Raw genomic sequence first — 27,985 nt, 5'->3', positions numbered from 1 at the left:
GAGACAGGGACAGGAAGATGCCTGGGCCTCACTGGCATCACGAGCTCACTAGTGAATCAGTGAGCTCCCGGTTCAGTGAGAGCCTGTTTCAGAAAAAAACAAGATGGAGCCAGGCATGGTGGGGCATGCCTTTAATCCTAACACTCAAGAGGCAGAGGCAGGAGGATCTCTGTGAGTTCTAGGCCAGCTTGGTCTACAGAGTAAGTTCCAGGACAGCTAGGGCTGTTATACAGAGAAACCCTGTCTCCAAAAAAAAAAAAACAAAAAACAAAAAACAAAACCCTCAAAAACAAACAAACAAACAAACCCCAAAACCAAACTAACAAAACAAAGATGGAGATCAATTGAGAAAGACACATGACAATGATTTCTGGCTTCCACATACATGCACACCTGCACACGCACACACACATGCATGCACGCGCACACACACATGCATGCACGCGCACACACACACAGAGTGTGAATAAGTAACCAACTCCAGGACACTAAGGGCAGAGTGGGTCTCTGCAGAATCTACCTGAATACCACTATGGGCCTCTGTCTAACCTTCCACCCCCTCTTCCCTCTCCCCCTTCCTACCCTGTGTCAACAAGAAGTTGTGTTGAGCACATTCCCTCACACACCAGCCCTCCATGGCTTCCTACTGCCCACTTTCAGCCTGGCAATCAGTCCACAAATACTGTATGGGGCCCTACTTGGGAGAGAGTTTGTTGCGTAAATACCTATGACGGCCAGTTATGGTGCTGAATTGTTTTGGAAACTGAGGCCCAGGGAGGCTGCTGGGTCCTGGACTCTAAGTATGCTAGTGCCTGATCTATAGCTCACACTAATGCTATGGACTCAAAAGGTTGCTGCCACCAGGTCTGTCCTTTTGAGTCAAGCGGTGTCAAGACACAGACCTTGTCAGAAGTCAGTAATCCTTAGGGGTAGGGGGTTCCCTGTGCTAAGCAGGGCTGAGGCCGGTTCCTATGATCCAGGGAGAGGCAAAGAGGCTTAGAACCTGCCAGGGTCATCCTCTTGTCCAGGAATGCTGCGGGTCCTCCCTCTTCAGGGTGTGTCTGCCTGGCTCTGCCTGACTCAAGCCTGCCACAGGCTGCTGGAGCTCCTCTGGAAGGTGACTCACCCTCTCAGGACTGGCCTGCCTTGGTAGAACTGGGGCTGCGGCACAGCCATGTCAGGTTGGCCTCGGGCAGCGACAGAAGCTAGGCCTGCTTCACTGGGCCACAGGTTCCCTGGATCTGGAAACCATTGGGCACATCTTCCCCTTGATCTGGGAGGTAAACCTAGCAGGATTGTGTGACAGACAGGTGCTGACGTCACTCTCTTTCGACCTGTCCCCTGTCCTTGAAGGGCTGTGGGTGTAGCTTCATCCAAGTTAACGTCAGATGGGTCGTGAACAGTGTCCTGTTGTGGGTAGACTATGTGACCTCTGCGGACATCATGGTCCATGTCCTAAAATGGAAGTGAGGAATCGTGCCTACAAAGCCTGGGGAGTGGCTCACATAGGCCTGGCCACAGCAGGCCCACTGTGTGGCACCTACTGGCATTAGTAACAGCAGTCCTAAGGCTCCCATCCACTAAAGACTCTGGGAGGGACCCAGAGAGCTGGGGAACCTAATAGTTCCCGCATCTACAGCCACACTTGCTGTCCCTGACTCAGCCTCCATTTTCAGAATAAGCTGGAGAACTGACCGAGAACTTGGGAGTCCCCAACTCTGACCTCTGGGAAGGAGAGCCCGCTTATCAACCCCGCTCAGGGAGCTCTCCATCTTCCTTCTGGCGATCTTAGAGGCCTACCTGCCTTGTTCCCCCAGAGGTCCCGAATCTCCCACTTGAGGCTCTTTCTGACCTAAGACTCCTTTTTCTCTCCCAGGAAGAGTGATGGCCAGAAGCAGCGCTTCCCTCAGGCACTAGACCTGTTCCTGGTGGACTCAGCTCCTTCCCTCCCTGCCTCATCTTATCCTAAGGTAAGTGACCCCAGCCTACGGCCCTGCTCTGCGCCCCACCATGCCAGAGCTGGGAGATGCCTAAACATGCCTGTTGGGAAGATGTCAAATTGTTCAGGTCGAGGCCACTGGAACTAAGTCCCCCAAAGGACACCACTCCTGACTGCTGGGTGGCCTGTGTGGTCTCAGAAGTTGAACCAGTGTCTACAGAAGTGCTAGAAGGGGGGCTTACGGATAAACTATGACATCAGTGGCTCCTTTGCCTTCTCTCCACTATCACCATGGCCACAGCTGTCCCCATTATAGACCAGATGTGATAATAGCCCCTGCTTCCCCTACACACCAGGATTGTATAAAAGTGTCTCTCCCACAGCCTGGACCATCTTTGGCTCTGAGCCCTATGGTGAAGACTTTTTTTGTTGCTGTTAATCAACAACCAGGGTTTGCCTGTTACCTGAGTGGTACCAAACCTAGAGATTCCTGACAGGCCAGGACACAGACCTTACCCCGAGAAGCCATGCCCTGGCCAAGAGATGAGTGTCTGAATGGTTTCTGCAGAATGTCAGGGCCAACGGGCAGTGGGTGTTTCAGGGAATCCCATCGCTGCTGCTTAGTACTTAGTCTCTTGCCTGTAGCATCTTTCTGTCCCTCAGCTAGTCACTCTGTCTGTGCTGTAGCCACGGTCGTCCAAATCCGAGTTCAGTGATACTATTATTTGCCCAAAGGGATGCAGGCTGGATGCTGTAGGGCCAGGACCAGCTGATGCTTTCTGGCCAGTGTGTGGCTGATGGACTCTCCAGTGCAAGGGAACAAACCCTTGCTGTGGCAGGTTGCTCTCTGCAATGACCAAAGCCCTTGCCACATGGCCCTTCTATCAGCCTCAGGCAGGGAGCCTACTCCCGAATAGGCTCTAAATGCTCGGAGATGTGTAGGGGTCTTCCCTAGGGTTACACAGCCAGGAAGGCTCTGCCAGGGACCTCCTCCAGAGCTCTGGGATAAGAATTGGCACCTTTCCTCGGCCAGGAGGACAAAGGACCAAGGAATGTTATCTAAGGACTGATATCTCCATGGAAATCCCAAGCAGGGGTGCTCTAAGTCACATACGAGCCTCCTGGGACCCTTGCCTGCCTTCCCTGGTGGGCAGCCCCAGCCAGGGCCACAAGGGTCCTCAGGAAACAGACTCGATGGCAGTCACTTGCTCGAGCAGCTGGGTGTATGCGTGAGGTGTTCCCCTGGGCACTGGACTCTTATTTGTCCCATCTGGCCTTTGGTCTTTTCATCTAGGAAGGACAGTGGATGTAGATGTAGCACGTCCTTGGAGCCTTGCACCGTACACAGCCCATGGTGGGCCCTTCTGATTACCATTGATTGCCTGGCCTCCACCCAGTTGGCTGCCACTTTCCAATTGGGCTAACACAGCTCAGTGAGCTTCAGATCATGCCATTCCCACAGTCCACGGCTCCCCCAAATGAGGACCCATCCTGTAAACTGTTGACAGGGCTGGAAATCAACTCCCAGACCCTGAGTGATTCCTCTGGGGCTCCCGGCAGGTTACTGGCTGCTGAAACCAGGCCTGCGATAGTCTCCAGTTTTCCTCAGCACCCTATATCAGTACATATTTTTAATAGTACTGGAGCCAGTTTGAGGAGCACGTGACCTCCCTGTGCATAAGGGCAAGGTTCCACCTATAACATAGAGTAGACAGTGTCTCTTCTATTGGCCTTGCCAGCTCACCCCTGGTCAAGGCCTGTAAAAGTATTGGGAGCGAACAGTCCACCTGCATTGTCAGGGCTGGGTAGGTGAATTCTCTTTTCCTTGAGGAGCAACATTCGAATAGACTCTAGCTGCCCTCTGTAGTACTCAGGGACTGTGAAATCTACATACAAGTGCATACTTGACCTATCTATACCTAGATACTGGGGGCTAGACCACATACCGACAGACAGACAGATACAAGCATATATCTATAGCCTATTCACACTTGCACATGAACACCTGAAGGTGATGGACACCCCTTACCCACCCCTTCCAACCCACCCCCACACTTCTGTGCTACAGAGATGCAGTATGTCACGTACAGCCACAACTGGCCTTGGATTTGCACACGCGCACACACACTAGAAGCGTGCACAGCACCCTCTCTACCTGGCCTACATATCGCTGGTGATCTGAGCAGGCTTGGCCTCCCCCAGGGCCAGTGTGGGAAAGGATGTTCCTCTGGCTGCATTGTGATGGGTGCCCGGAAGTGTGCAGGTCTGGAAGTGGTTGCGTAAATCAATATTTGCTGCTGTTAATTATTAAAGCCAAAGCTACTTGGTGTCTGGAATGCACATCGCTGGTGTTCCCGCTGGCTCTCTGAGCCCAAGCCTGACCTGGGGCCAGGTCTGGGAGGGAAAGGAAAGTGCCTGCCTTCCTTGCAGGAGCTCCCCAGCCCTGGGTAGTGGGCAGTACTTCTGTGAAGCTGCAGGTCTGGCCCCAGCTGGAGACAGCCCTGCCCCTGAAACACCCAGAATGTTCCAGCTCTGTCTAGAGGATGGGTGGTATGGCTGGGGGCCTGTCCCCACTGCACAGTGGCAGCACCAGCACCAGCCCAAGACACAAGGACAGCAATGTCAGATGGGAAGACTCAAGAGGCCTTGTACTTTGGGTGACGAATTGGGCCAACAGAGGTGCTAGAGACTCCCTATATACCCTGCAAGTTGTAGCAAGGCCAGAGCTAGACCCTGAAGGACCTAAACTATAGAATACCTGCCCTAGAGTTCGGGAGTCCTTTCTCTCCACTCCAGGCTTCCCTGCCCGCCCCCCCCCCCCCAGGGTTGGGCAGGATAGGATGCTGAGGGAGAAGAGGTGAGGATGAGGCAGCTCTAGGCTAGGGATCCCTGGTTTTCCTAGTGGTGTGGTCCCCGATAAGCTATTGCACCTCTTGGAATATGGTTTTCTTACCTGCCTAATAAGGATAGCCCTATGGCAAGAGACGCGCAAAAGGGTCCGGCTAAGGAAGTGTTCAAGTTAATTCCAGTCTCCAGGACTTTTGTATTCCCTGGGCACAGCTGTCCCAAGAACCTTGTCCTTGAAGCCCCAGGCAGGGTCTCCAGTCTGGGAAGACACAGCTGCTAACAGAAGTGCCCAAGGCTTCCTGCGCGCAGGCGCAGTGTCCCAGGCCGCTAGCCGGGCCGCCCCCATGAAGGGGCGTGGTCTAGACATCCTGCCCCCGCCCGCGCCTCCCGCACCTGGCGCCCCGCCCCCTCGGGCCCGGCCGCGGGGCGAGCCCAGTGAAGGCTGAGCGACGGCGGGACGGGATCTCGGAGCTCCGGCTACGGGGCCCCGGGGCCGGGCCGGCTTGCAGCGCCGCCGCCGGGGCTGGGGCTCGGGATGGCGCAGCCACGGCCCCCAGCGTCCCAAGGCCGTCCGCGGAGGGGCTCGCTGCCGGCTGTGGCCGGCTGGCAGGTGAGGACGCTGGCAGGGGCGGCCTGGCCGATGGGGGACCCTAAGGCCACCACTCAGCCCGACTACCCCAAGTCCGGCAGGCTGTGCCCGGGCCCCCATCACGATGGATGTGTGCGCTTTTGGACTGACACCCGTACCACACGGAGCACCCCAGTCCCAAGGGCAGTTTTCCACAGCTGCCTGTGGGACAGCCGTGAGGACACTGTGGCAGTGGGCTGCAATGGCACGGGGTGTGTGTGTGTGTATGACCGCTACTGGGACTACCTGCAGCCTTCCCTACATGGATGGGGTACAGATGTCACCAGGTGAATTTGTGGTGGCTTTTGCTCAGGTGGGATGCCCGGTTTCTGGCCACACCACTCCCAGCCTTCCTTTGCCATGTGTCAGGGCGTCTGCTGCTGCCAGTGGGGCTGTAACTGTGGGTGTTACTTGTTGCTGTGTGTGTACGCTCTGGCTGACAGTACCATGTGTCAGTGTTTATGTAGTTGTGATTCGGGTGCTGCAGTGTGTGATGTCTCAACTGTGCCTTGCTGTTTGGTCACCTTCAGGGGACCTCCTCACCCCTTGAGCTCATGGCTGGGTCTCTTTGGAAGGGGTAGGTCAGAGACTGGCTGACCCCTAAACAGATGGAGGCAGTGTTGTAACACTGAGTCCAGTTGACAGGTGTGTTTGTCTTCCTGGACTGTGGTGTATGTCTGTCTGTGCTGTCTGTCAAACTGCCAGTAGGATCTGTTCTTCCAAACTCAGAGGTATTGGGTGTGGCCACAGCAGGTGACCATGGTACAGGGGCTCCTGGGTACTTCTGAAGTGGACTTTACAGGCTGGGTCTTGTTCTACAGGTAGACTTCAGACTGCACATGAGGGCTTAAAAGTTCTGTGACCTTCACGACTTACCTAAGGGGTGTTGGGTGGTTGTACTCAGGACCCCATGGGGCTTAACAACCCTGGCAGTTGCCAGATTCCTCTTCCTCTTCTTAGAACTCTTGTGTGCAATGTAAGAGGCTGTCTTGGGTCTGTCATGAAGCATGCCTTGATCCTGGCATTGATGCCTGGAATTCTCTGTTTCCCTGAGCACCTGGCCGTCCCTGCCCATGCCTGTGTGTCTCCTGGTCTCAGCCAGGAGAATTCCTGTGTTTGCGTGTGCAGTTACTGGGGTGCAGGCTGCACAGGTGTGGGTTTGCACACGTGTGAATCTCAGGTATGTGGACCTGAGTGTGTGTTGTGTGGAACTCAGGATACCAACATGTGTACGTGTGTGTTAGGCTATTTATATAAGAATTACTATGCACAGGCTCCATATGGATCCGTGTGTGTGTGTGTGTGTGTGTGTTGATATGCCTGCTGCAGTGAAACTGTTCAAATCATGGTGCACAGGCCTGTGTCTGTCCTGCAGACGGATTATGTGCCTCCCGGTACACAACCTTAGCACATGTGTGTGAGCTCAGATGCCTCCTCCTGGGCAGCAGGAACTGCTTGAGTTGAACCTTGGAAGAGCTGGGGGGTGGGGAAGGCTGCCCTGGAGACTCTGGGGGCTTCCCAGGTCTGGCCCCCAAGCTGCCAGCCTCCATCCGGTAGGGATGCGCCTTCCAGGAAGACTCAGAAGGGAGTTGGTGTTGGAGAGGCCCATGCTGCCAAGCAGCTGCCAGACGCTGCATTAACCCTGTGTGTTTCCTGCTTCGCCTTGGACAGGCCAGCTTGTGCACGTAGGCTCGTGCACAGGTGAAGGACCAATGGCAGCCCAGCATCTCTCCCCAAAGTGTCCCCAGTCCACACTGCTTGTAGGAAGGGCTGTCTGGCCTGGGCACTGGTGAACTGGCTCTCTTCCTGAGTGCTGGTGGAACCACAGACCCTTGCTCCATGCCTCGTGGGTCTTGGCTCTAGGGCTGGGTCCTGGGGGCTCTCAGGGGTCCATATGCCAATCCTGGAACTGATGCCTTTGTATTGGCAGAAGGGAAGATGTCTCTTCTCAAATAACTTCCTCCTCCTTCAGGAAAGCAAACTGAGTGACATCTGCCAGAGACCCAGGACCTAGGTTCTGGACTCACCCCACTAGGTGCCCAAACTTGCCAAACTCTGGGGATGGGGGTTAGCCTTCCAAAACCCCTCCCACAAAGTCCTGGTCACTCCCTTCTTGGTACCTAATGAGAGGACCTGGCCGGCTGGGTGGCTAGAGCCTGTTTCAGGCTTGATAGTAGCAGCTGGGCTTCCCTGGGGACTGACCTCGCTCCTCTTTCTGTTGCAGAACACAGATCTGTTTGAGATGATTGAAAAGATGCAGGTGAGGATGGGTCAGGGAGCCCCGGGGTGGGCTGGCCTAAAGGTGAACTCATCCAGGGTCTCAGCTCCCCAGTCATCCCCACATATACATACCAACATAGCTCATCAGAGTCCTGGCAGGCTCCCGTGCAGCAACCCCATGCAGGATGGAAGAGGGGATAGATGCATAGATGCAAGTGGGGGAGGCATTAGTGAACCAGGCAGCCTGGGGTGCAGTCCTGCCCCTTGTTTCACCCCTGCTCACCCTCCACCTCCAAGCTCTGCTCTGTCTGTGGCATGGGTGAGTGTCTGGATGGGAGCAAAGGGTAATGGGGTAGAGTGGGGATGGCTTGAAGAAAGCTCGGGAGCCTCCTTCATGCCAACTCTCTGGCTCGGCTCCTATCCCTGCAGCTTCTTTGCCTCTCTTCTATCTCCTTCCCCTACATGTATCTCTTGATGCACTAGCCCCGCCCTACAAACACACACACACACCACATGCCTGAGTATGCTTCCCTGCCCCCACTCCCAGCAGCGTGTGTTTTCCTGCACAGAGCCCCCAGCTCCTCTCTGCTGCTGTACCTCCCTGATCTCATCACCACGGGGATGCCTGAGGAGCGATCTGGTCAACACCCCATTCCACAAGTGCCCTTATGTACAAGGGCATCTGTCTTAGGGCTTCAGCCCAGGAAGGGCTCCCGGCGGCAGGCACCGCAGAAGGGTAATGACATACCTTCCCTTTCAGGGCAGCAGGATGGATGAACAGCGATGCTCTTTCCCACCACCCCTCAAAGTAAGTGGGCCAGGCCGGACTCCGGGCAGTCACTCTCCTGGGCTGGGGAGGGTCTAGGAAGAGGGTCCCAGTTGCCACTGTATGCCAGTGTTGCTGAGCAGGGCACCTGGCCCTGGGAATTCAGCAGCTGGTAGAGCCTTTGCCCTGACCTTGGAAAGCTCTCAAGCCAGCTCTTGCTGCCCTCCTGCCCCACCACAGGGGCCTGCCCCTTCAGGTCACCTCATACCAATGCTTGAGCCCAGTTGCTGCAAAGGTGGCTGCCATCACATGGCTGTGTTTCCTTATTGGCCTGGGAGCCCCTGCTTCATTCAGCATGAGTCCTCAGATAGGCGTGCACCTCCATTGATTTGAGACTCCTAGAGGGTGTGCCAGGACCCAGGGCAAGGTTTCCAGGCTGCAGGCGTGTGCTGGGCTTTAAGCCTGACGCTTCATTCAGGGCTGGGGTCTCAGAGCAGTCCTTAGATTGGTGTCACCAGGAGTTTGGTAGGCATGTCGGTTCTAAGGTCCTACTTAGAGTACTGCCTCTGTCTGTCATGGCTTTCCTCAGGGGAGGCAGGGAACCTCCCTTGTCCCTGGCAGAAAGCTTCTAAAGATATCAGACTCAGGGAGCCTTTGAGCAAGCACGTGTGTGCATGCGTACGTGTCTCTCTGTGTGTGCATGTGTGTGTGTAAAGGGTAAAGCCTCACCTCAGCTGGTCCGTGGTTTGTTTATATTTTGCAGACAGAGGAGGACTACATTCCCTACCCAAGTGTCCATGAGGTACCAGCCTCAGTCCCGCACCCTCCCTTACCATGACCCTGGGAGGCCCTCATGCAGGGCTGTCTTATGGAAACTCACTTTCCAGTCCTGAGAGTTCCAGGGTTGTTTGAATCCGAGGCCTCTCGGCCACATGTTTCATCCCATGGCCCTGGGCCACCCTCTCTTTCCCCCTCTCCCCCACCCTTTGTGTAGTGCTGAGAGGTAAGGAACGAAGCATGTTCCCCAAAGGGGTAGATGAGAGCCTTGGGTCTCATAGCCCTGGACTGTCCCATAGTGCCTGCTGGGTTGAGAGGTTGCCCTGGGGCTTTAGTGGGTGCTGTGTGGAGTATCTCTCAGCTGAGTTCCCCTCTAGGTTCTGGGGCGAGAAGGGCCCTTCCCCCTCATCCTCCTGCCCCAGTTTGGGGGCTACTGGATTGAAGGCACCAATCATGAAATCACCAGCATCCCTGAGACAGAGCCTCTGCAGTCCCCCACCACCAAGGTCAAACTGGAGTGCAACCCAACAGCGCGCATCTACCGGAAGCACTTTCTGGGCAAGGTGAGTGACTGGCTGGGGTGGGAGGCTGGGCCCCACAGGAGGTGGCCTTAGGCTGAAGCTAGGTCAGTATCCCAGAATTCTGAGTCTCAGATTCATTCATTCACTTGACGGATGTTGCAAAAGGCAGTCTAGCATGGTTGTCAAGAGAAGAGACCCCATCATGGTTTGTGCCTTAGCTAGGTTATCTACTGGGAGCCTCAGTTTCTCCATCTGTAAAAATGGCAATTATGACATCCATCTCACATGGTTTCTGGGAAGCCTTAATGAGGAAATGCTAGTGAGGGGTTTTGAACGGAATCTCCAACCAAGTAAGTGCTTCCCAGCATGAGCAGATCACGAGCACCAGCTGCATACCTGGTCTTGCACTGAGCTCTAGGTATGGAAAACAAAATCGATCCAGACCTGGCCCTCAGCAGCCAGGGGAGGGGCTGGGAAGCTAGGAGTGTCATAGTCTGACTTGGACGGGTGTCACCACAGCCTCGGAGCAGGGGCTGTGCCCAATAACTGCTCTGTAGACTGACACCCACGGTGGCACTCTGCGGAGCATGTACTGAGCAAGGCAGTCGCACTCCAGAGTTATCAGGTGTGAGTTGAGGATGGCGAGGCCTGAAATTGCAGCACTTGGGAATCTGAGGCAGGAGGATCACGAGAAGTTCAAGGCTTATCTAGGCCACAAAGCGAGACCTTGTCCAACAGAAACAAAATGAAAAAGTTACTGGGTGGGAGTTGAGGACCTGTGTTGGGACCACATTAGACCGGGTGCTGTTGGTGTGCTGTAAAAATAGACCCGTGCTGTGGCTTCTGGGGTACAAATGATGGATCCTCCTTCTGTTGGTTTGGTCGCGTTATCTTGGGCATTTTATTTAACTTTCTTCAACTGCTTCCTTATCTGTAAAAAATGGGGCTAAGACAAGAGCATGTGAGCACATAACATGTGGTTGATGGTAGCCGCTGCCACACCTACCTGCTCCCTCCGCTCTTGCGGAAGAGGAAGCCAAACTCAGGTGAGGTGACTTGGTCAAGATCAGTTATTGAGCCTAGAACTGAACCAGGTCTCACAGACATTCACTAGGTCGGGCTGTGGTGGTGCTTGCCTTTAATCCCAGCAGAGGCAGGTGGATCTCTGTGAGTTCAAGGCCAGCCTGGTCTACAAGAGCTAGTTCCAGGAGAGGCTTCAAAGCTACAGAGAAACCCTATCTTGAAAAACAAACAAACAAAAAACGATGTTCAGAAAGATGGGACTCCCAGCCAAGCCGTGTGTGTGTGTGTGTGTGTGTGTGTGTGTGTACACATATGTGCTCATAATGGAAGAAGGAGCACACTTGCAGGATTGGGAAGCTACGTGGCCTCAGTATGGACCCAGGGCACTAGGCTGCTTCTAGGAAATCACTGGTGCTGTCTGGTTGGGGGTGGGTGGGGCCATTCACAGTGCAGTGACTAACCCAGCAGGCTGCCGCTCCAGCCTTTGCCTGGGGACGGAGCCAGAGCACTGTACTCGATTCTATCTCCTGACCGAGCCTGGGGTGGAGGGAGAGGGACCTTCATTCCAGTGCCCACTGTCCAGGGCTCTCAGCTGTGTCTAGGAGTCAGGGACTGTGAGCCTGGCATAGTTGGCACTCTAAGCTTTACCGGAGGTGTCACAGTGCTGGGTGGAGCAGGGGTTTTCTGTACGGCAGGGGTAAGGAACAAATAAGGGCTATGGTGTCCTCAGGTCAGTAGGACAGAGGAGAGGAGTTGGGGTGGCTAGAGAAGAGGCAGTGCCCAGCATAGGGACCACATGTTGGTGGTAAGAGGCAGCAAGGGTGGCCTTAGGGACCAATCTCCTGAGACCATGATCCCATCTCCCACTGTGTCTCTAGAGTTCCTCCAGCGTAGTGGGGAACTCCCAGCCCCTGGACTTCCTGGCCAAGTACCTGCCACTCATCTTTCGACAGATCATCTATGTCAGACATCTTGGGGTTTTCTCCGCCCTGTGCCTAGGCTGGGGTTCAGGGGGATCTGTGGGTCTGGATCCATTCAATAGACCTAGTTCAGGGGCACTGAAAATTCGAGGGCACACCCCCCCAGCCCTGCCTCTTTCTCCACCCTGCCTCCAAATGCAACGTTCATGTTTAAACAAGATTCACTTCCAGGGTGATTGACTCTCAGGACGGGTGTGGCTGAGCAGTTCCACTCCCAGGCCCGAGCCAGCAGGGGGAGCCCAGTGCCAGATTGGGGCTGCAACCCCTCACTTCTGGGTTTAGGGATCCCCCCCCCGCAAAAGGTTCCCCCGAAAGGCCTGGGTTCCCATAGAGAGGGTGCCATTCCTGTCGTAGTCATCCCTTGTATCCTCTTTTCTGGTGAGGAGGATGTCAGGAACCTGCCTGGTCAGTTAGGATGCATCATTTCCTGCTTCTCACGGGCCTTGACTTCAGGGGCCACTGAGCCACAGGTTGGGCAATCAACTGTTCAACTTCTTTTCCTCTCAGTGCCCTACACTTGGTAGTTGGCCTCTGTCCCTCCCTCCCTTCCCACTCCCTTCATTCTGTGGAGATCAGAAGAGGGCAGTGGATCCCCCGACCCTAAAGTTACAGGCAGCTGTGAGCCATCTGACGCGGGTTCTGGGAACAGAGCTTGGGTCCTCTAGAAGAACAGTACATGTTCTCAACTAGTGGGCCATCTGGCCCCATCTTACCATTCTTTCTTTCTTGAGACAGCCTCACTGTGTAGCTCAGCTGGCCTTAAACTCGGGATCACCTGCTTCAGCCTCCCTAGGCTGGAATGCCAGGTGTTCACCACCATGGGCATCTAGTTGACTTTTCCTTCCTTCCTTCCTTTCTTCCTTCCTTCCTTCCTTTCTTCCTTCCTTCCTTCCTTTCTTCCTTCCTTCCTTCCTTCCTTTTTTCCCTCCCTCCCTCCTTTCTCCTTCCCTCCCCCCCCCTCCCTTCCTTCCTTCCTTTCTTTCCTTCCTTCTTTCTTTCTCTTTTGGTTTTTTGAGACAGGACTTCTCTGTATAACCTTGGCTGTCCTGGAACTCACTCTGTAGACTAGGCTGGCCTCAAACTCAAGAGATCCGCCTGCCTCTGCCTCCCTAGTGCTAGGATTGAGGCATATACCACCACCACCAGGCTAGTTGGCTTTTCTTGTGGAGCAATTGGTAGGTACTTAGGGACTGGGGCATACATACATATACATACAGACACACAGATGTACATGTGGGTGGCTCCGACTTTGATAAGAAGCCAGAGATAAAGTTCCAGCAGGCATTCTTGAACACAATGCCAGGCACTGTACCTTACTTCCGGGCCCCATCCAGGCAAGTGGCCTCCCTCCCAGCTAATAGAACAGGGAGTAATAGAGAAGCAGGTGCTCCTCAGGCTTCCCGACTGGTACGGGGCAGATCAATCTGATGCAGAGTCCACTGTTGCCCATGGTATTTGCTGCTTGGGACCAAGTTGACAGTTTGGTTTCCAGAAGCCAAGACCTCCTCTCCCTCACTTCCCCTGCCCCTCCTGCAGGAGCACTTCAATTACTATTCTCTGGACACTGCTCTTGGCCACCTGGTCTTCTCTCTCAAGTATGATGTCATCGGGGATCAAGAGCACCTGCGGCTACTGCTTAGGTAAGGGCAGTGGAAGGGGGAACCCCAAGACAGTAAGGAGGACTAAGGTCTAGAATTTGAGTGCACAGCTCCTCGTACCTGCCTTCCTGATGGAGGCCCAGAGAGGAGCAAGAATTTGCCTAAGGCCACACAGCAAGGTAGTGCCTTAGCCAGGCTTGGTGCCCTGCTGTCACCTTTGGTCCCCTGAGGTCTTTCCAGCTGTTGAGTCTCTCACCAACGAAGCTCTCTCCTCCCAGGACCAAGTGTCGGACCTACCATGACGTCATCCCCATCTCCTGCCTCACCGAGTTCCCCAATGTGGTCCAGATGGCAAAGGTGAAACCATGAACTTCCTGGGTCCCTGGGCCTGCAGATGGCAGCTGCTTCTAAGGGCAGCCTCTTCCCTGACCCCACCCAGTGTGTATGCTACCCTGTGTAGCCCTGGGTACCTGCACTGTGCTTCTAACTCTCTTTACAGCAGCCACAGATCCCAGGTGGCCCCAGTTCTCTGAGCCCCAGTCTGAGCAGCAGTGAGGGCCCCAGTCTTTCACTAGTCTCTGTTGCTTCCAGACCGGCCCATCCCCCCTCCTTTCCTCTGCTGTCTTCCCTAGACTTACCTACCAAGACGCAGAGAATCTCTCTCTTTCTCCTTGACCTCAGCTCACTCCCCTCCCTGTGGTCTTTTGCAGTTGGTATGTGAAGATGTCAACGTGGATCGATTTTACCCTGTGCTCTACCCCAAGGTATCTGCCCTGGTTTGTTCACCCAGGGTGTGTGGCAGCGGGAGGAGGAGTGAGCACCTATTGATACCTTTTGTGGCTGGGCCCTCTTTGTTTGCCCTGATGACCATACATGGCCCACAGTATGCAGTAGAAAGCACAGAAGGGTTCTGTGTTTACCTAAGGACGCACTGTAGATAAAGGGGGCCTACCTGGAGCCTTGCTCATGCATGGAATATCTCATGTTGTCTGGAGAGCTTCCTAGGATAGTCTGTGCTCTAGACTTCTTTTCCATGGTCCTTACCTTCTAGGGGATATAGGGAGGCAGAATAACACTGATAGCCCCGTAAGTATGTCCCCATAACAGATGTACCCCCCTGCTCCCGTGGCTGTGACGATGCTGGCATAAGTGCAGTGGCTTTTGTCATCTGGAAGACATGGCCTTGAAATATCCTGGGGCGGGCGTCCTAGATGAATTTTTTAAATCAGGCTGCGATCCTGAAAGGTGAAGGAAGGGATCTCTGAAATCAAATCCCACATCTTGGTTTCAGTGAGGGAAAAAAGGTTCAGAGTGAGGAAGGACACTTGCTTGGGGTCCCAAGGCAAGATGGCTGAACTGTTAAGGAGCATGGGGAAGTTTGCTGAGGTGTCAGGGAGTGAGCTGGGCATTGCAGAGTGGTTTGGGGTGGCCTTGGCTGTAATAGGCACGGCTCGTGGTAGAATTTGGAAATCCAACAGAGTCAGAGCCAGGTCCCAGTCCTGCACAGGTCTGCAGGATGCAAGAGGCAAAAGACTGAAGCTCTCTGAAAGCGAGCAGCAGAGGACCAGTGGAGTCTCCCTGTGACCTTGTTTTGAGGATGGTGTGTGTGTGTGTGTGTGCATGTGTGTGTGTGCATGTGTGTGCGTGTGTGGTGGAGGCAGGGAGAGCACAGCAATGCTTCCAGCACACACTACTTGGCACTCCCGCAGGCCTCCAGGCTCATCGTCACCTTTGATGAACATGTTATCAGCAATAACTTCAAGTTCGGAGTCATTTATCAGAAGCTGGGGCAGGTGTGTTTACCCACCCTTCCCCTGGCCTGGCCTGTGGCTCACCCCCACCCCTCAGCCTCAGCTGTCACCTGCCAGAACACTCACTGTTTCCCAGGAGCCTAGGGACTGCCCATGGCCACTCAGGGAGGAAGTGGGACTGAGGGTCACTCAGGAGCTGCAGCCTTGTGATTTTGCCCCTCTCTGTGGCCCCCAGACGTCTGAAGAGGAACTCTTCAGCACCAATGAGGAAAGCCCCGCCTTCGTGGAGTTCCTTGAGTTTCTGGGCCAGAAAGTCAAATTGCAGGACTTCAAGGGGTGAGTCCCAGGGTCAGATGGCTAGAGCAGATAAGACCGTGTTCCTGAGCAGGGAGGGAGCCCCGTCCTGGCCCCACGGAGGCCTGACTGGGGCTGGAGACTGAGCCATGGCCTTGGGGGCCTGGGGGCAGGTTCCGAGGAGGCCTGGACGTGACTCACGGGCAGACCGGGACCGAGTCTGTGTACTGCAACTTCCGCAACAAGGAGATCATGTTTCACGTGTCCACCAAGCTGCCATACACAGAAGGGGACGCCCAGCAGGTAGCCTGGGCACCCATCTACCTGTTTCCTACAGTCACCTGTGACCCCATCCACTTGTCTGTTCCGCGTCCATCACGGCAGCCTCTGCTGGCCCTGTAATACAGATACGGAAATGACTTGTTCCCCCCCAGGGCGGGCTGTAGGTGGAGGGGAGGTAGGAAAGCCCTGGCTTCTGTGGAGCCATGATAATAATGACATCTACAAGGTAGATGAGTTAAAGGGAGAGGGAATGTGACTAGAGCAGATTATACACAGCGGGAACAAGAGGCTTGGTGGGGTCACGTGGGGGTCCTGAGACTTAGAGCCAGGAGTTAGGAACCTCTTTTAAGATACAATGACAGGCTGCCAAGTTGCTAACAAAAGGAAGTGGGGAGTCCCAAGAAAGAACAGGGAGTTCAGGCATGTTCTTAGCCCTAAACTCAAAATTCAGTTTACCTTGTTTCAAGCATTCCTGTCAGAGCATCTGCTTGACTCCATTCCCCCAGCCTGGGGTGCTAGAAGGGTAATAGATGATGGGGCTATATTATTCTTACTGGCTTCTTCTTTTGGTTTTCCCTTTTAGCAACACTAATTTCATTTTCCAGTGATGGAGCATGTTTGGGGGTGTTAAGATAGGATTGAGATAGGGGAGGGGCTGAGAGGTGGGACCCGGGTTCAAGACCGGGGTTCAAGTCCCTGAGGGCATCAGGAGGCCTTGGAATCAATCTTCTCTCAGCTTCCATTTTCTCATCTGTCAGAGGTATCCAAGGAAACGGGAATAATCTTAAGACAAGTTTGCCATACTGGGGGTGGGCAGGAGCACACATCCCTAGATGTACTCTCTGATTGCTCCGTCTCCCCTCCAACCCCACACCTTCTTGGCACCCCCGTCCCACACCCTGCATGGCCAGGCTGTGAACGCCTGTGGCCCTGTGCTCAGTTGCAGCGGAAGCGGCATATTGGAAACGACATCGTCGCAGTGGTCTTCCAGGATGAGAACACACCCTTCGTGCCGGACATGATTGCATCCAACTTTCTGCACGCCTATGTGGTGGTGCAGGCGGAGGGGGGCGGCCCCGATGGTCCCCTCTACAAGGTAGGTGAAATTGGGGTTCCAGGGCTTGTGGGCTGTGAGGAAGGAAGGCCCCCCCTTAGAGGGGCCACTTACCTCCCATTCTGTCTGGTGTTACTCCCCTCCCCAGCTTTCACATCCTCATGTGGTTCCCTGACCGGCCCCACCCTGCAGACTCAGGGCAGTGGCTGGAGGAGCTGGAATTCTGGCTTAGAAGGTCCCCCCCTCTGGGCAGCCCCAGAGCCTCCTGAACCCCATGGACCAATTTAGGGGTCCTACATGCTGTGAGTAGGGTGGGCCCTGGACCCCACAGAAACAGCTTCCTCTCCTTCCAGGTCTCTGTCACCGCAAGAGACGATGTGCCCTTCTTTGGGCCCCCCCTCCCGGACCCTGCTGTGTTCAGGAAGGTGAGAGGCAGTCCTGTTTCCCTGGCCCCTCCCCAGCAGGGCTGAAGTCGGAGGAACTGAGGGAGGACCCGAAGGCCCACTCTATACTGTACTGGGGATCTAGGTTCCCCTTCACCCTTCAGCTGCCCTGCCTCTCTTTGTCTTGATAAATGCTGTGACTTATTCTGCAAGGTCACAGAGTACACTGCAGGGCTGTTTGGCATTTTCCCTAGCTGACTGTGGCCTTTCATCTCTTCTCTCTGACGGTCTGTCCTTTCTCTGGGGGAGGGTGCACACATGTCCCTGTCAACCCCTCACTAGCTACACATGGCAAACCTCGGTTTGATCCTTCCCTCCCCCTGCATGTTCTGCTGGGCCCTCCCAAGTTGGAAGGGGGTTCCATCAGGTAACAGAGTCCCCTGTAGTGCCTAGCTAGAGAGTGGAGTCCAAGGAGAAACCCTCTGGGAATGGAGAGGGTGACCTGAGGCCACAGCAGGGCACAGCTCAGGAGCTCCAGTTGGACTCACTGAGCTCAGCTCCTTTCTCTAGCGTTCTTCTGACCCTCCTTTTGTCTCCTCCACTCTGGGGGCTCCCAGGGGCCTGAGTTCCAGGAATTTCTGCTGACGAAGTTGATCAACGCTGAGTATGCTTGCTATAAAGCAGAGAAGTTTGCCAAACTGGAGGTAATGTGGACTGGAGGGATGGACGCCCCCCGCCCTGGAGGGAAAAGGCATGTTCAGACCTTGACTTTAGGGGGCTGACTGGGGTGGACAGAGATATGGGTGAAGTGAGAGGCAGCAGAGGCCAGTGTCCAGCATGGGCTGGAGGGGAAGATGCCATGCAGGAGGAGGGAGCTAGAGAATTGGGGAAGCCAGCGCGGGCACCTGAGGACCTCTGCATGCTTGGCACAGGGTAGGTGAAGCGGGGATTGGAATTGCCAGGTCAGGGGTTGATCTCTGGGGTCTCTCATGGCCGACCCACAGGAGCGGACGCGTGTTGCCCTTCTGGAGACACTCTATGAGGAACTCCACATCCACAGCCAGTCCATGATGGGCCTGGGTGGCGACGATGACAAGATGGAGAACGGTAGCGGTGGCGGAGGCTTCTTCGAGTCTTTCAAGGTGAAGGCCCTGGGCTCCACCCTGGCAGGATGGGGCTCGGGCGGGCTGGGGCTGATGGAGAAGGAATGGGACATGACAGCTAGAGGCAGCTGGGTGTGGGTGGGCCTGGAGAGGGGCTGTGGCCCTAGTCCTAGAATTGGGGTTTGTGAGGGAGATATGGCTGGAGGTGGGGTAGGGCAGGTCTTGTTCTGAGTCCTGGGGATGGAGCTAAGGCGGGGTCTGGCTGAGCACTTGTATCTCTGCTTAGAAGTGTGGCTAGGATTAGGACGTAGCTTGGTGGACCTACACTTTCAGGTACATTGAGATCTGGAGATGTGCTCTGTGCTTTGGGCAGTCTGAGTCAGGAGGAAGAGTATAAAGTGGGGCTCTGGTTTGGGGTGCAGTTAACGGCTGGAGGGACTCAGGAGAGGGTCTACCTGGGAGCTCCATCAAAGGCTGGAGTCCTCCAGACAGCAGCAAGGAGCCATTGGTGCCACGGGTTGTGACTGCCAAGTCTGAGGGCAAAAAAGAGGGGAGAGGTCTGTAAGAAATGGGCTCAAGAGGCATATGTGGACTGGGTGACATTGCAGAGGGACCTCGCCATGTGACCTCCCCTGGTACTATGTGATTTAGCTGAGAGTATGGAGTCCCTGTGTTTCCAGCTCAGTCCTGCCACTTACCAGCTCGAGCATGCTCCAAACCTCAGTTTATCTGTTGAGTAGGGAAATGGGGGTCATGACAGCCCATCATGCACAAACGTTTTTTTTAATTATTTGCAAAGCAGTTAGGTTAGCATAATGTGGGTATAAATGCATGCTCCATCTACCAGAGCAAGGACGAACTAGAGCTAGGCAGTGGAAGGGGACTTCTGCCCCCACCTTTGGATGGGGCCTGAACTCACCAGCTGCTGGGCGCTAGGCAGTGATTGCTCCTCCTAGTCCACCCTGGGTGGGAGGTGGCCTCACCCAGGCTCAGCTACAGTGGAAACTGTGGATTCATATAGGGAGATTAGTCCAGTGGCCCACAAAGGATACCAACAAATTGGTCTAGAGAGCCCTGGCCCTACCACCGGAGCCAGGGACCCATGGATTAAACACAGGTCTGGTGTTTTCTTTGAGCAGGATCTAGAAGTTTCTCATCTGGCTAGTTCTAAGTAGAGGCCCTGGATTAGGTCAAAGCATGCCTCCAAGGCAACGGAGTCTGCAGGGAAAGGCACAGGATTTGGCCCTATGGGCCCCAGGCTCACCTCTGCCTAGGTTTTCTCCTGGGTAATGTGGGCATTAGTCCCACCTTGTGGAAGGCTTGGATGGCACAGTTTGTATACACTGGCTCCTGAGGAAGCATTTGGTCTAGCATGGTCTGGAAATGGACAGAAAGAAGGGGAAAGAACCCTAAGAGGGTCCCGCAGGGCTCCCGAGGAGCAGTCAGCCATATGCATACTCAGTATTGCCTGTCTTCCTCATGACACCCACGAGACAACATGCTGCTGAGGCATCCGAAGCCCAGCTACTCCTAAGCACTCTGCATCCCTGCCTCTTGTGTGGCACACAGGGAAACTGCTAAGTCACAAAGTGGTGGGGCTTCCGAGGTTCATCCTGAGTGCCACTGGTGGGGAGGGACCGGATGCATGTATCCCTGAGGTTCCCCAAAGGTAAGAGGCCCCCAGAAAGCCCATACCTCCTTTACGCCCACCCCTGCTCTCACAGAGGGTCATCCGGAGCCGGAGCCAGTCCATGGATGCCATGGGACTGAGCAACAAAAAGCCCAACACCGTGTCTACTAGCCACAGTGGGAGCTTCACCCCCAACAACCCTGACCTGGCCAAGGCAGCTGGAATAGTGAGTGTCCCCCCACTCCCCCTTCCCTCCTACCTCTTGCTCCCCCCGCCCTGGGCCCTTGGTTTCCCCCGCCTCCTAAGGTCTGGCCTTACCACCTCCCCTGGCCCTGTTGTTCATGTGCCCATCATGGGCACTGGACTTGGTATAAACACTATTCCCAATGGCCAAGTACCCCAATCAGGACACTGGGATACTGTTCCCCACCCCCTTGGCCTTCTCCACCTGGCCGTTTGTTTATTTGGGTGTGACTTTCTGCAGCCTCTGTGTCCTGACCCTTACTGAACTCCTGCCGTCCTTTGTGTGCTGGGGACTGGGCTGCTGTGTGGGCATTTACTGTCAAGCCTTAGGTTTCTGGAAGCACCTCTGTATGTCAGGCTGTGGGCATCACTGTGTGTCGGGACCTGGGCTGCTGTGTGGACATGACTTTGTGAGCACCTACTATGTGCCTCACCCCCGGGCTGCTGTGTGAGCACCTACTGTGTGTTGGAAACTGGGCTGCTGTGTGGGCATCTACTCTGTAAGCACCTATTCTGTACCCCAACCCTGGGCTTTTGTGTGAGCACCTACTGTGTGTCAGGACTTGGGCTGCTATGTGAACAAGTGAGGTGTGCTAAGCCCTGATTATCAGGGGATTCCTGCTGTCTGTTAGGATGTATATTGCGTGGATATTTCTTGTGTGGCATTCTGTGTTTGTGGCAGCCAGGGCCTCAATGCCTGTGACTGCCTTTTGTGTGTCTGGAACTGGGCTTCTGTGTGGGCTTCTCTTGAGTGAACCCCTTCTCTATGATTACTAATTGTCTGCCAGGCTCTGTAGGAGTCTGCCCGCCCCCACACACTCAGCGAATGCTACAAACCTACATTATGACTTAGATGCTTTGCGCCATCTAGTGGCCACCTTAGACACTGCCCCCATTGCTCTGCCCCTCCACTCCTCTTTGCCTTCCCATTAACCATTAACCACTCACACATCCACCTACCCATCCACCCACCTCTGCATCTATCCATTCATCTGCCCATACAACAATACGTCTACCCATCATACTACTCACCCATGCATCCGTCTACCCACCTGTCCATCCACTCACATACACATCCATCCATCTTCCCCAGCCATTCATCTGTCTGTTTATCCATCAGTCCATCCATCCGTGTACCTACCCAGCCGCCCACTCTTCTCTTCCTGTCTGCTGCATGCCAAGCTCTGTGCTTCATGCTGTGTGGCTGTGTCATGTGGCGGGAGTCTCCCCTCTCCCTACCATCTCTTGTGTGGTCTGGTCTGGCCAGGGGAGGAAAGTGAGGTCTCTGCTGTCCAGTGGTCACCAAGTCCATTGTCATCTAGGAACGGGCCCAACTTCTCCCTAACCCAGGTTCTCAGCCCCTCCCTTCCTGCCTGTGGAGTGGCCTGGCCTCCTGGGGGTGGCTGTGGAGGGGCCCCGGGTTAGGACCAAGCCAGCAGCACCTGCCGTGGCAGTAACCAGACCCATTTCTGTTTTTGTTTTTGCACAACTCTCCCTCTCTTCACGTGGTTTCCTTTTCTTATCCTTCCTGTCTCCTCATCCTTTTCTCCCTTTGCCATCTGCCATTCCTCCTCTTCCCCGTCCGCTTGCACCCCCTCCAACTCCTCCTGTCTCACCTCCCTTGCCCCATTGTGTCCCACTGTCCCTCCCTACCCCTTGGTTTCTCTCTGCCCCTGTCGTGTGCTCTTGCGGTACCCACCTGCCACTGCTTCCTTTGTTTCTCCCTCTCTTTCCGTCCTTCTGTGTTCTCTCTCCCTCCACTCTGTACCTCTCTGCCCCACGCCAGTCATTGCTTATTCCTGGGAAAAGCGCGAGTAGATTCGGACGCCGGGGCAGCGCCTTAGGCATAGGAGCTGTGGAAGAGGTTGTCATCCCATCCAGGGGCCGCGGCTCTGGAGCTGCCTGCACCTGCACGCGCTCTTCTCTGCTCACTCTCAGGACGGAGGCCATATTGGGGACGTTGCCCCCTTCCCGGGACAGGCCCAAGGGCGTGCAGGGCAGAGCGCCACAGCTCTGGTGATACTGGGACCTGGACAGAGTCCCCAGGCCCTGGCCTGGCCCCTAGAACCCGGACTGGGTCCTTGCCGGGATCTGGTACTCAAAGACCCTCTGCCCAGCTGCACGTCTCCCAATATTGCCGGTTCTGCATGAAGCACCATCCTTCTCTCCCTGTGTCCCCTCCACACCACAAGCTGCCTGCAGGTCCTGTCCCTCCCTTCATAGCCCCTCAGGGACCACTTGCTACCTCCCAAAGCTTCTGATGCCGGGCTTCCCGCCATAGTGTGTGTAAAGGGGGATGTCCTTACTCAGGGGACAGAGCCTGAAATCTGAGGGTGCAGGTGCCCTGGCAGGGGCTGGGGTTGCCACTGCTTTCTCACGACTACTTTTAGGCTGCAGCTCCCATGAGGCCCAGGGGCTGAGGATTTGTCCTTCCTCCTAACCCTAGTGGCCTAACCCTAACCCTGCCCTTCTCGGACTAAGGTCCAGCACAGCCATGCTGTGTGTTCTCCGGAGCAGCACTGGCCCTCTCTGAGCCTGCCCATCTATCAGGCAGCCCTCCCTCCAGAAAGCACATTTTCTCTCCTTTCTTGCTCATCACCTGTTGGCTTCAGGGCGCGGTGGCAGGGCCCCAGGGGGAGGTGGGGCCACTGGGAATGCCAGACAGGTGGGCACTGAGTCGGAGTCTCTCCCCACAGTCCCTGATTGTCCCTGGGAAGAGCCCCACAAGGAAGAAGTCTGGTCCATTTGGCTCCCGCCGCAGCAGCGCCATCGGCATCGAGAACATCCAGGAGGTGCAGGAGAAGAGGTGGGTGAGTGGGAGCCTGACCCATCAGAGCACTCAGTGCGCCTCCCACCCTGACCTGTAGGGGCGCCAGCCGCTGCCAGCACTGACCTTTAAGGGTACCTAGTCCTGGTGGCCCACCCTGACCTGCAGGGGGCGCCAGCCCACTACCCACCCTGACCTTCATGGGTACCAGCGCACCTCTCACCCTGACCTGCAGGGGCACCCAGCCCACTGGCTCACCCTGACCAGCGCCTGTTCTCTGCCTCATAACCCTCCCATGGGAGTTCTACTTGGGAAGAAACGCTCTATCTGATGGTCGCTCCACTGGTTCCCTGGGGCCAGCACCTTTCAGATCGAGAAACAGCCTGCCCAGTCCGTGCAGCCAGCGAGAGGGGCAGGCAGCGTCTGTGAATGCCCGTGGGCAAGGCTGAGCCCAGAAAGCAGAAAAGAGGTCTTCAGCCTGCTTCAGCTGTGTAGCCTTGGGCATGCCAAACATGCGCTTCTCTGAGATGCATCACAGCAGCAAGAAACGTGCAATAGGAAAACAGCCAGCAGCCTGGGGCTGTCATGCAGGTCCCTTGTCATGAGCACAATGCAGTGGCCAGCTGAGTCTCATGCCACCAGAACTCAGAATCTAAATCCTGGGCTCCAGCCCCGGTGTAGCCAAGTCCTAGCTGGGCATCCTTTAGGAGACTGTGACATGGGGTGGAAGGACAGCTACCCAAAAGCCCATCTAAGGCCACACCATGCCCATGACCACGCCTCACGGCCTGGGCCTCATTCTACCCTACTGCCAGGCTCGGTACTGAATCCCCCCACTGCCCCCATGTGCCCCACAGGGAGAGCCCTCCAGCTGGTCAGAAGACCCCAGACAGCGGGCACGTCTCACAGGAGCCCAAGTCAGAGAACTCTTCCACTCAGAGCTCCCCAGAGATGCCCACAACTAAGAACAGGTAGGGCTTCAGGTCCACTGGGCTCAGGGGAGGAAGCCTCTCATTTGTTTTCCGGTGTTCCACTGAGTGCCTTGTGCATGCTGTGCCCTCTCTGTATTCCGGAACACAGTGGCAAGCTGTGTGCACGTGGGGCCACAGAGCTGCTGGCCTGGACAATATACCTAACAAACCAAACCGTATTTGCACAGAGAGCAGGGGGCGCTAGCAGGGGTGCAGGAAGGAAGGAGGTGTCCTTAGTGGGTCTTTAGACAGAGAGCCGAGAGAGGAACTGGCCCTGATAGACCTGATGGAGATAGGGTTCTGGGGAGCGGCCAACAAGTGCAAAGGCTCTGAGGCATGTCTGATGGGTAGAAAGAAAGGCTGCGGGCAGTTGGAGCAAACTGGGGGACTGGGCCCATTGGGTGGTGGTGGGGACAAGGTCAGAGGGTGGACGGAGACCTGCTTATCGCTCTGGAGGCTCTGTGAGAGCTTTGAGTTTTATCTGAAATAGGAGAAAAACCTATGAAGAGAGCAGTGTTGAGAGAGGCTGGCAAGTGGGCGGGACCAGAATTAGGGAGGCTTGAGGAGGCTGCTACTCTGTTGGGCTGGTCCCCGCTGGGGTGGGGTGGGGGTGGGGGCCAAGAGCTCAGCATCATGAGCTGGAGAGTCAGACTGCTGAGCAGGGACAGAAAAGTATGACAGGGACAAAATTGGGTTGTGGAATTTTTACAGTAGGGAAGACTTGGGGCAGGAGACACAAAGGCCCTGAGTGTGAGGGTCCCAAGTCCCTGTCCTGCCTTGAGCTCAGTGACCTGAGGCTGAATGCCACCCTCCTTGTGCTTCCGTGTCTGTGAGATGGGTCCCATAATCACAGACTATCTCAGGGGACCAGTGAGTATTACTAGACTGAGCCACTAAGCTTCATAGTTATTGAGTATCAAGCCAAAGCTATGAGACTTTCCCTGGGGCAGTGAGGTGCCACCTCCAGAGGGCGACAACACGGAGGGACCTCTCCAGGTCCGCACAGTAGGACGGGCTTTACTGGGAGTCCACGGAGGATAAGGGGCTGGGAGAGCTGTAGTGGCAGCCAGAGGGTGCTTGGCTGGCTCGTGGCTGAGCTTCCCTGGGGAGGATGGGGGACAAGGGAATGAGGGGCAGCGCCCGCCCGTGGCTGCTGGCTGACAGCACTGTGTGGCAGAGTGGAGACGGCTGCCCAGAGAGCAGAAGCGCTGCAAGGCTTTTCCAGATCCTCATCCAGTGCCAGCAGCTTCGCCAGCGTGGTGGAGGAGACGGAAGGTGTAGACGGGGATGACACAGGCCTGGTGAGAAGCCTGGGGGGTTAGGGCCCCCACAGGGATGGGTTGGGGCCTCTTGGGCCTCTGGAGGTGCTTTGGGCAGAGGAATAAGCCTGGCTGTGGCTGAGGTGTTGGTGGGGGGTGGTGTCCCAGCTCAGAGGAGATGCAGACAAATCTTAGCTTTCCATGGCTCCCCAGTGCTGTCCACAGAGACACCCGAGGACCCAGGTGCTCCTTCTGCCCTTGTCTCATTCCTTCAGACATTCTGAGCTCCTCCGCAGTCCCTAACTGTCACGGGCCGATCCCAGGCCTTTGCACCCACTGCTCTCATCTTCTTCCCTTCTCCCCTTGGCCAGGCCGAGTCACACTCTCCCTATGGCCTGGGCCTCACCTTCAGCACCTTGGCTGTTTTCATCTAACTTCTAGTGGGTACCCACTACTGGCCTGGCCTGTACCCTGGCAGACACAGGTCCTTCTAGAGTGGAGTTACAGGGTTCTTCACAGCCTCTTGGCCTCTGAGACATCAAGCTCCCTGAGGTCAGGGACTGGGTCTGTTCTATCCCTGAGACCCGGACCAGGAGAACATACGCAAATGTGTGCTGAATGAACAAGGGATGGGGGGGTGTGGGGGCCGTGGGCGGGGCTGACCTCCCCCCCCTCCCCAGGAGAGCGTGTCATCCTCAGGAACTTCCCATAAGCGGGACTCCTTCCTCTACAGCACATGGTTGGACGACAGTGTGAGCACCACGAGCGGGGGCAGCTCTCCAGGTACCAGGATAGCTGTGTCGGGTGGGAGAGGGCCGGGCACAGAGGGCAGGGACTAGTCCCATACTCCAGAGCATGGGGATGCGTTGTGACAGCCTCTTACATGGGACAGTGGTCCAGGGCAGGCAGACTGGTCTCACAGGACAATAAAGGGTAACTGGGAGGTGAGTTAAGAGTGAGGATCTCTAAGGGAGGGACTTAGCAGGGTTGGGGAACCCCAGTACCAACCACCCATCCATGCCTGCATCTCCTTGGTGCCTCCTCTTGGCCAGTGAGGTGGCTCCCTCCTGCCCCCTTTCCCAGGCCTCACACGATCACCCCACCCAGACGCCGGCAAGTCGGGGGACCCTGCGTGTCCCGAGATCAAGATCCAACTGGAAGCATCTGAGCAGCACACACCCCAGATGGTATGATGAACCTCTCCTGGGAGAGGGTGGTACTGGCTGGGGACGGGGACCCAGGGAGCAAGGGGACCCCGGCGGCTGGGATGCCCCTCTAGGCCAGGAGGACTTGGGCTCATCCAATGACTTCTGGTTCTCTGTGTCTCCTGCCCCCACCTCTGGCTGCATCTGTCCCCACAGGGCTGCTAGCTGCCACCTCATCAGAAGGCGGGACTGAGCAGGTCAGCCATTACTTACCAGATCCTATGGGGTGAAGGAGGGTTAATCTCATGCCTTGGTGGCTGGGAACCTGGGCTAGTCTTGGTGCTTCTTGGCCTCAGTTTCCCTATATTTGCAGTGGGGCTCATAGTGCTTCCACACCTCTGCCTATTAGTTGTTGGGGAGCTTGATGGAGCCAAAAGGAACTGGGAGATCATGGACTACGGGGAAGGCTGAGGATACCCATGGATGGAAGGAGCCCATGCCTGGTCCTCCCAGGCTGTTGTTCTCTTCCTCTGAGTTTATCTCCCTTTCCCTGCAGATGAGGCCTCAGAAGCACAAGAAGATGCTGCACCACATCCAGGCAGCTGGTCCTCTGCCCCACAGCCACCCCAGCCCCTGGTACCCCTGCCTCCAACCCCCCTGGCCCACCCATCTGGGCTGTCTCCGCAGGGCGGAGCTATCCAGAGCTGGGAGTGGATGCTGCTGGCATCACCTCACCCCCACCCCAGACTGGGGCTCTGGGTGTGAGCAGGGACTTTGGCCCTGGATTGCCCCTACCTGGGCCTCTGTCCCCTGGATTCTCCTCTGGAGTCCTGGGGAGCAGAGTAAGAGGAGAGGGAACATGGCGTGCACACACTCCACCGTAGAAGCAGCAGGTGTGCAGTGTGCAGAGGGAGCACTGAGCAGGGAGTCCTGTGGGGCTTCTGCTGTGGGACCTTGGGCAAGGCACTCTCCTTCCCAGGGCATCTCTGCTGCAAGTGGACAAGACTATTTCAGAGGTCACTGAAGACCCATTCCACGCACCCGCCCTGAAGGGGGCCGTTAGTCCTCCTGGGGACCTCCTATTATACCGACTGCTTCCTGAGGCCCCATGTGGGCTAAGGGGCTGGGGCTGTTGTACCTGTCACCTTCCCTGAGCCCCCAGCTTTACCACAGACCTGCCAACGTCCTGTCACTGCCTCCACACGATGGCCAAGTGTCCCCTGTTTGGAAGAGGGTCCTCCCTGGCTCCTCATCCAGCACCCAGCTTAACCCTGCCACCTCACGCTCCTGGGCGTTCTGGGCTGAGGGGTCTCAGCTGGTCTGGAGTCCAGGCCATCCCCTTCCCACCACTGCAGTGGAGGGGGCTGCCAGGCATAGCTGCTGTGAGCCACATCCGTGTGTGTATCTGTTCACTATTAGGAGCCATGCCCCAACACCCACTTTGGAAGCCCTGTGGCTACATGTATGTCAGTAAGGGTTGTACAAAATAAATTCTATTTATCGCTATTGTACTGCGAGTTGAGCCTGGCTTTGTGTAAACCCCGACTAGACACACTCCAGAGGACCCAAAGTGGAGGGAATGAGCCTGTCTCCTCCAGTGCTGCTGAGTCTCGTGGTACCTTCAATGCCAGGAAGCCACAGGGTCTGTGAACACCAGTTGAGGCCTCTTTCCATGGCCCCTCTCCCCCACCTTGTGCCCTTCCCCATGGAGGAAAAGTGTGGCTCTGAGGTCAGCCCTGGCACCATCTCTCCTTAGCTTGGTGGTGAGGAAGTCAGTCTCCTCTTACAGGAGCAGAGCACGCTT

The 27,985-nt window shown here is 55.8% G+C and overlaps 1 protein-coding gene across 1 annotated transcript in view; it reads left to right on the top strand.

The window, feature by feature from the left end:
- The window catches only part of LOC119816708 (RAP1 GTPase activating protein), a 62,934-nt gene extending 35,242 nt beyond the window's left edge, over positions 1-27,692 (top strand). The window contains 24 exon segments of the mRNA XM_042055251.1: positions 1,877-1,970; positions 7,639-7,674; positions 8,395-8,442; positions 9,164-9,202; positions 9,555-9,740; positions 13,238-13,341; positions 13,578-13,656; positions 14,010-14,063; positions 15,009-15,092; positions 15,286-15,386; positions 15,518-15,647; positions 16,567-16,722; positions 17,034-17,105; positions 17,681-17,767; positions 18,068-18,205; positions 19,891-20,022; positions 22,736-22,845; positions 23,664-23,777; positions 24,955-25,078; positions 25,717-25,819; positions 26,120-26,223; positions 26,738-26,819; positions 26,822-26,891; positions 26,893-27,692. Of these exon segments, the coding sequence (XP_041911185.1) occupies positions 7,657-7,674; positions 8,395-8,442; positions 9,164-9,202; positions 9,555-9,740; positions 13,238-13,341; positions 13,578-13,656; positions 14,010-14,063; positions 15,009-15,092; positions 15,286-15,386; positions 15,518-15,647; positions 16,567-16,722; positions 17,034-17,105; positions 17,681-17,767; positions 18,068-18,205; positions 19,891-20,022; positions 22,736-22,845; positions 23,664-23,777; positions 24,955-25,078; positions 25,717-25,819; positions 26,120-26,223; positions 26,738-26,819; positions 26,822-26,891; positions 26,893-27,205 (2,448 nt within the window). The 5' untranslated portion in view covers positions 1,877-1,970; positions 7,639-7,656 and the 3' untranslated portion in view covers positions 27,206-27,692.
- The last annotated feature ends 293 nt before the right edge of the window (positions 27,693-27,985 follow it).

This window comes from Arvicola amphibius, chromosome 6 (genome assembly GCF_903992535.2).
Source record: "Arvicola amphibius chromosome 6, mArvAmp1.2, whole genome shotgun sequence".
In the NCBI taxonomy this organism is placed as follows: domain Eukaryota; kingdom Metazoa; phylum Chordata; class Mammalia; order Rodentia; family Cricetidae; genus Arvicola; species Arvicola amphibius.
This window is presented reverse-complemented; position numbering and strand designations above follow the sequence as displayed.